Source organism: Salvelinus namaycush, chromosome 3, assembly GCF_016432855.1.
Source record: "Salvelinus namaycush isolate Seneca chromosome 3, SaNama_1.0, whole genome shotgun sequence".
NCBI lineage: Eukaryota > Metazoa > Chordata > Actinopteri > Salmoniformes > Salmonidae > Salvelinus > Salvelinus namaycush.
Genome location: NC_052309.1, coordinates 8823534 through 8832122, shown reverse-complemented (window position 1 = coordinate 8832122; position 8589 = coordinate 8823534). Strand labels below are relative to the sequence as shown.

Below are 8589 nucleotides of genomic sequence, written 5' to 3'. Positions count from 1 at the left end.
TTATCTATAGTACTGTAGTATCTGTAGTATCTATAGTATCTGTAGGATCTATAGTACAGTAGTCTATGTAGTATTGTAGTATATGTAGTACTGTATTATCTATAGTATCTGTAGTACTGTGGTATCTGTAGTACAGTAGTCTCTGTAGTATTGTAGTATCTGTAGTAATGGTGTACTGTAGTATATGTAGTACTGTAGTATCTGTAGTACCTGTACTAGTGTAGTTTCTGTACTATTGTAGTAGATGTAGTATATGTAGTACTGTAGTATCTGTGGTATTGTAGTTTCTGTAGTACTGTAGTTACTGTAGTATTGTAGCACTGTAGTATCTGCAGTATTGCCGTTTCTGTAGTATTGTTGTACTGTAGTATCTGTAGTTACTGTTGTACTGTAGTACTGTTGTACTGCAGTATCTGTAGTATTGTAGTTTCTGTAGTATTGTAGTATATGTAGTACTGTGGTACTGTTGTACTGTAGTATATGTATTATTGTAGTTTATGTAGTATCTGTAGTACTGTTGTACTGTAGTATCTGTAGTACTGTAGTTACTGTAGTATTGTACTATCTGTTATGTTGTTCCATAGCCAATATACATTTGGGTTCATTTATTTCTACAGAAGACAAAAGACAGGTGGTCAGGGCAAGACATTGGTCAGATCAGGTGGTCAGATCGATCGATCGTTGATTGACGTGATCGGTTGATTGATTGGTTCAGGAAATAAGAGAATGCTGTCAAAGGAAGTGGTCACTCATCATCTTGATGAACTCCGGGAGCTTGGACCTATAGGAAGACAGAAGGGGTTAGACACAGCTGTTACCTGGACAAACCAACACACACGACACGACACACACACACACACACACACACACACACACACACACACACACACACACACACACACACACACACACACACACACACACACACACACACACACACACACACAAACAAATGAGAAGAAACAAAAAGGATTAGCTTCTGTACCTGTGTACCTGTGTTCCACTGTCTGATTAGCTTCTGTACCTGTGTACCTGTGTTCCACTGTCTGATTAGCTTCTGTACCTGTGTACCTGTGTTCCACTGTCTGATTAGCTTCTGTACCTGTGTACCTGTGTTCCACTGTCTGATTAGCTTCTGTACCTGTGTACCTGTGTTCCACTGTCCGATTAGCTTCTGTACCTGTGTACCTGTGTTCCACTGTCTGATTGTACCTGTGTACTGGATTTCAGATCCTTCTCTTTACACTCATGAACCTTATGGAGAACATACCACCAACCTTTGGTTCTTCACTACAAGCCACCTGTCTCCACCCACTCTTTCAAGGGTTTTTCTTTATTTTTACTATTTTATACAATGTAGAAATAATAGTGCAGACATCAAAACTATGAAATAACACATATGGAATCATGTAGTAACCAAAAAAAGTGTTCAACAAGTGAAAATATATTTTAGATTTGAGATTCTTCAATGTAGCCACCCTTTTTTCTTGAAGACAGCTTTGCACACTCTTTGCATTCTCTCAACCAGCTTCATGAGGTAGTCACCTGGAATGCATTTCAGTTAACAGGTGTGCCTTGTTCAAATCTGTGGAATTTCTTTCCTTCTTAACAATCAGTTGTGTTGTGACAAGGTAGGGTTGGTATATATAAGATAGCCCTATTTAGTAAAAGAGCAAGTCCATTTTATGTCAAGAACAGTTCAAATAAGCAAAGAGAAACAACAATCCATCATTACTTTAAGACATGAAGGTCAGTCAATCACGAAAATTTCAAGAACTTTGAAAGTTTCTTCAAGTGCAGTCTCAAAAACCACCTAGCACTATGATGAAACTGGCTCTCATGAGGACCGCCACAGGAAAGGAAGACCCAGAGTTACCTCTGCTGCACAGGATAAGTTCATTAGAGTTACCAGTCTCAGAAATCGGCAATTAACTGCACCTCAGATTGCACCTCACAGAGTTCAAGTAACAGACACATCTCAACATCAACTGTTCAGAGGAGACTATGCGAATCAGGCCTTCATGGTCAAATTGCTGCAAAGAAACCACTACTAAAGGACACCAATAAGAAAAAGAGACTTGCTTGGGCCAAGAAACACGACCATTGGACATTAGACCGGTGGAAATCTGTCCTTTCGTCTGATGAGTCCAAATTTGAGAATTTTGGTTCTAACCGCCATGTCTTTGTGAGACGCAGAGTAGATGAACGCATGTGTGGTTACCACTGTGAAGCATGGAGGAGGAGGTGTGATGGTGTGGGGGTGCTTTGCTGGTGACACTGTCTGTGATTTATTTAGAATTCAAGGCACACTTAACCAGCATGGCTACCACAGCATTCTGCAACGATACGCCATCCCATCTGGTTTGCGCTTAGTGGGACTATCATTTGTTTTTAAACAGTACAATGACCCAAAACACACCTCCAGGCTGTGTAAAGGCTATTTGACCAAGAAGGAGAGTGATGGAGTGCTGCATCAGATGACCTGGCCTCCACAATCACCCGACCTCAATCCAATTGAGATGGTTTGGGATGAGTTGGACCACAGAGTGAAGGAAAAGCAGCCAACAAGTGCTGAGCATATGTGGGAGACTGTTGGAAAAGCACTTCAAGACTGTTGGAAAAGCATTCCAGGTGAAGCTGGTTGAGAGAACACCAAGCTGTCATCTTTTTATTTAACTAGTCAAGTCAGTTAAGAACAAATTCTTATTTACAATGATAGCCTACACCGGCCAAACCCTAACGATGCTGGGCCAATTATGCACCGCCCTATGGGACTCCCGATCAAAGCCGGTGGTGATACAGCCCAGGATTGAACCAGGGTTTGTAGTGATGTCTCTAGCACTGTGATGCAGTGCCTTAGACCGTTGCGCCACTCGGGAGCCTGAAGGGTGGCTACTTTGAAGAATCTAAAATTTGTTTAACACTTTTTTTGGTTACTACATGATTCCATATGTGTTATTTCATAGTTTTGATGTCTGCACCACTTTTGACTGTTACTGTATATTATACTACTGTCAAACCTGGATTCTGTCTCATAGTTTCTGCACAACATTCAACTATATACAGTGAAACAATCAACACAATACATCACAATCAAAACCACACGATGGGTTTTCACTGAGTTTCACTTGATGAAGCTAAAGCAAGTCACACACACACACACAGCGGAAACACACAATGAGCACACACACTAAAAGCACACTTACTGCTAATCTGCTGTTCAAATGTACCCAGCGGTTTTGTATCAATAGATTTGAGGGTTTGTGGAGTCAGCCGACCCCCCAGACAACGATGCAACTCCGCCTGTTCAATTTCAATCCATTTGGACTCAAGTGTACAAGGGAGAAATTGTCCTAATTTGTACTGTAATTCTGCCCAAAAAAGTGTATCATTTATATGGGATGCGAGCGTAGACAAAACAATGATGTTATCCATTTACACAATGCAGAGCTCATAGGCCGAGTCACTGTGGAGGACTGATAACAAATATGTCTTCTCTGTTAAAAGCCTGTATTATTGCATATTACTTGTCTTTTTGGTAGTGATTTCTTAGCAAATGGAGCCAGAATGTTAAACATTATATACACCAATTTAATTTTCTTAGTTTTTTTGGGGGGGGGGGGGGGGGGGGGGGGGGTTAATGGTAAGTTATGGTACACGTGTTTTCACAGCAGATTAGTTTAAAGTGAATATCTTCTGACCATTTAGGGGGGTTTTACATTTGTCCCATTGGGTTTGAGGCGTCCCCCATGGCGTGGTGCGGCCCGGCCAGGGAGAGGGCCGCTCCGCCGTCCGACGAGCCCTTCTCCTCCTCACGTCTCTTCAGACACGCCGCCTTAGGGTTCAGATTCCTCTCTAGAGACACGGACAGGTACACACAGCACGGACCCACGCACACACACACACACACACACACACACACACACACACACACACACACACACACACACACACACACACACACACACACACACACACACGCGCGAGCAAGAAAACATAGACACAAGTAAGTGTTTAAGAACTGAGGCAGCACCACCGTGTGGATCTGAGAAGATATTGCTCTATATGTCCTGTTAAATTATGGAGCCAATCTTAACTTCCACTTAAATCAGATTTTCCACTAATTAATGCATTGACATCAATAGGAAACTAAGTGAAAATTCGACTTAAGGGGGAAGTTTAGATTCAGCCACAGCCAGGCCTAAAGAATAATGCACCCTGGTGTGTGTTGGTGTGTGTGTGTGTGTGTGTCTGTATTGTCTCTGACCTCTGATTTGCTGCTCCAGGCTCAGTAGGTGTGTGTGTGTGTATGTGTGTGTAGTAGTAGTAGTAACAGTACTAGTACCCCGAAATGGATTTATAAAGTACTACTACTGTTACTACTACTGCTACTACTACTACTATACTACTACTGCTGCTACTGCCACTACTACTAATACTACTGCTACTACTACTACTATACGACTTCTATACTACTACTACTACTACTGCTACTGCCCCTACTACTACTGCTACTACTACTACTACTATACTACTACTACTACTATACTACTACTACTACTACTACTGCTACTACTACTACTACTAATGCCACTACTACTACTAATGCCACTACTACTACACACACACACACACACCCACACATACTGAGCCACATACTGAGCCAGGAGCAGCAAGGACATCTTGTGTGTACTGTGTAAGTGTCTATATGTCTGTCTGTCTGTGTGTGTCTGTCTGTCTGTCTGTGTGTGTGTCTGTCTGTCTGTGTGTGTCTGTCTGTCTGTGTGTCTGTCTGACTGTGTGTGTGTCTGTCTGTCTGTGTGTGTGTGTCTGTCTGTGTGTGTCTGTCTGTGTGTGTGTCTGTCTGTGTGTGTGTCTGTCTGTGTGTGTGTCTGTCTGTGTGTGTGTCTGTCTGACGTGTGTGTGTGTGTGTGTCTGTCTGTGTGTGTCTGTCTGACGTGTGTGTGTGTCTGTCTGTCTGTGTGTGTGTGTGTCTGTCTGTCTGTGTGTGTGTCTGTCTGTGTGTGTGTCTGTCTGACGTGTGTGTGTGTCTGTCTGTGTGTGTGCCTGTCTGTCTGTGTGTGTGTCTGTCTGACGTGTCTGTATGTGTCTGTCTGATGTGTGTGTGTCTGTCTATGTGTGTGTCTGTCTATGTGTGTGTGTGTCTGTCTGTCTGTGTGTGTGTCTGTCTGTGTGTCTATGTGTGTGCCTGTATATGTATGCGTACAGTATAGGTGTGTATATGTATATATATATATATGTGTGTGTGTCAGGTCCCTTGCCTCTGACTTGCTGCTCCAGACTCAGTATGACGGCCACGGCCTGATGCAGTATGAGCAGTTTGGTCTGTGGCTTGTCACTCTTCAGGTGCAGCTGCACCATACGCCCCAGCTCCTTGAAAGCCTCGTTGATGTCCCGGACACGGAGCCGCTCCCGCGCGTTGTTGGCCATCCTGCGTTCCTTCTCGCGTTCGATCTTCTGCTCCGGAGACAAGTCCTCGTCATCCGCGTTGCTGTGGGACCGATAGGGGGACTGATCAGCACCAGCGAAACCACTAAAACCAACGCTTACCCACGCTACGCCATTTTGAAATGTCACCACAATGCATGAAGCCGGGTTCAGTCTGAATCTCTGTTTATAGGAGTTGTGATGCCTATCCATTTACCTGTGCAACGTAGACACAGTTCATTCAGGAAGTATTTACACTCTTTGACTTTTTTCCACATTTTGATGTTGTTACAGTCTGAATTAAACATTTATTAAATTGAGATTATTTGTCACTGGTCTACACACACAATACCCCATAATTTCAAAGTGGAATTATGTTTTTTGAATTTTGTACAAATGTATTGAAAATGTAAAGCTGAAATGTCTTGAGTCAATAAGTATTCAACCCCTTTGTTATGGCGATGCCTAAATAAGTTCAGGAGTAGACATGTGCTGAACAAGTCACATAATAAGTTACATGGAATCACTCTGTGAGCAATAATAGTGTTTAACATGATTTTAGAATGACTCCCCCCATCTCTGTACCCCCACACACACAATTATCTGTAAGGTCCTTCAGTCGAGCAGTGAATTTCAAATACAGATTCGACCACAAAGACCAGGGAGGTTTTTCAATGCCTGGCAAAGAAGGGCACCGGTTGGTAGATGGGTAAAAATAAAAAAGCAGACATTGAATATCCCTTTGAGTATGGTGAAGTTATTCATTACACGTTGGATGGTGTATCAATACACTCAGTCACTACAAAGATACAGGTGTCCTTCCTAACTCAGTTGCCCGGGAGGAAGGAAACCGCTCCGTAATTTCACCATGAGACCAATGGTGACTTTAAAACAGTTACAGAGTTTAATGGCTGTGATAGGAGAAAACTGAGGATGGATCAACAACATTGTAGTTACTCTACAATACTAACCTAATTGACAGAGTGAAAAGAAGGAAACCTGTACAGAATACAAATATTCTAAAACATGCATCCTGTTTGCAACAAGGCACTAAAGTAATACTGCAAAAGATGAGGCATAGAAATGCACCTTTTTCCCTGAATACAAAGTGTTATGTTTGGGGCAAATCCAATACAACACATTACTCAGTACCACTTTCCATATTTTCAAGCATAGTGGTGACTGCATCATGTTATGGGTATGCTTGTCATCGTTAAGGACTAGGGAGTTTTTCAGGATAAAAAAGAAAAGGAATGCCCAGGCAAAATCCCAGAGGAAAATCTGGTTCAGTCTGCTTTCTACCAGACACTGGGAGATGAATTCACCTTTCAGCAGGACAACAACCTAAAACACAAGGCCAAATCTACACTGGGGTTGCTTACAAATAAAACAGTTATGGTTCCTGAATGTTACAACTTAAATCTACTTGAAAATCTATGGCAAGACCTGAAAATGGTTTTCTAGCAACGATCAACAACCAATTTGACAGAGCTTGAATAATTTTTGAAAATAATAACGGGCAAATGTTGCACAATCCAGGTGTGGGATTGAGATTTACCCAGAAAGACTCACAGCTGTAATCACTGGCAAAGGTAAAGTATTGACTCAGGGGTATGAATACTTATTGTAAAATTAAATATTTCTCTATTTCATTTTCAATAAAGGTGGAAAACATTTCTAAAAACACGTTTTCATCTTCATCATTATGGAGTATTATGTGTAGATGGGTGAGAAAACAAATACACAACACAAAATGTAGAATAAAGTCAAAAATTGTGAATATTTCTGAAGACACTGCATATATAGTAGATGGTGTTGGAACCTGAAACAATTAATTTCCATTCTATTTTCAATTATTCGATGCATCTAATTTAATTTGTTCAATGCATCAATCGGTAAAATGTTCAATTGTTTAATGCATCTATTTTTTATTTTTTATTTTTATATATATATATTTTTTTTTTTTATCCCATTTTCTCCCCAATTTTCGTGGTATCCAATCGCTAGTAATTACTATCTTGTCTCATCGCTACAACTCCCGTACGGGCTCGGGAGAGACGAAGGTTGAAAGCCATGCGTCCTCCGAAGCACAACCCAACCAAGCCGCACTGCTTCTTAACACAGCGCGCCTCCAACCCGGAAGCCAGCCGCACCAATGTGTCGGAGGAAACACCGTGTACCTGGCCCCCTTGGTTAGCGCGCACTGCGCCCGGCCCGCCACAGGAGTCGCTGGAGCGCGATGAGACAAGGATATCCCTACCGGCCAAACCCTCCCTAACCCGGACGACGCTATGCCAATTGTGCGTCACCCCACGGACCTCCCGGTCGCGGCCGGCTGCGACAGAGCCTGGGCGCGAACCCAGAGACTCTGGTGGCGCAGTTAGCACTGCGATGCAGTGCCCTAGACCACTGCGCCACCCGGGAGGCCCCAATGCATCTATTTTAATTCGTTTAATAAATCTATTTTCAATCGTTCAATTAATATATTTGAAATCGTTGAAATGTTCAATCGTTCAGGGCATCTATTTTCAATCGGTGAAGGCATATATTTTCAACCCTTCAATGCATATAGACAGAGGGTGGGAGGGAGGGTAGGAGACATCTTTTTCCAATCGTTTCATCGCGATAATCTGTAGTTGGGTCCGAATTAGTCTGATTGGATCATTCCAGGTGGAAGGTCTATAAACGTTGTGATGTCACAGAGTTTATCCTGGGATGGGCTGGAGCCCCAAGTGCATTTTGGGAATGAGGAAGTGGGGATTCTACTCTGGTGTGTGAGAAACAGCTAAAACACGGCTCAAGACCATGGACGGGACTGGACCGCCTGGCTTCAGATACACTCAAAGGACTACATTTGGAGCAATCGATGTGTTAGTGTACCAGTGGAGGCTGTAGAGGGGAGGACGGCTCGTAATAATGTCTGGAACGGAGCAAAACCATGTGTTTGATGTATTCGATACCATTCCATGGATTCCGCTCCAGCCTTTAACACGAGCCCATCCTCTCCAATGAAGGTGCCACCAACCTGAGTAGTGTACATATACTGTGTGTGTGTATTCTGTATAGTATGCAGGTTTATGTGATTGTTGAGAAACTACCATACAGCTGTAATTGTATGGCTTTAAATAACTGTCATAATAT

General features: G+C 42.6%; 1 protein-coding gene across 1 annotated transcript in view; it reads right to left on the bottom strand.

Moving 5' to 3' along the window:
• Positions 1-488: 488 nt before the first annotated feature.
• LOC120044199 (transcription factor 4) overlaps positions 489-8589 on the bottom strand; it is a 15951-nt gene continuing 7850 nt past the window's right edge. Inside the window, exons 3-5 of the mRNA XM_038988793.1 lie at positions 5283-5512; positions 3720-3855; positions 489-781 (exon numbers count right to left, since the gene is read on the bottom strand). Coding sequence (XP_038844721.1) covers positions 733-781; positions 3720-3855; positions 5283-5512 — 415 coding nt within the window. The 3' untranslated portion in view covers positions 489-732. The remainder of the gene's footprint in view (positions 782-3719; positions 3856-5282; positions 5513-8589) is intronic.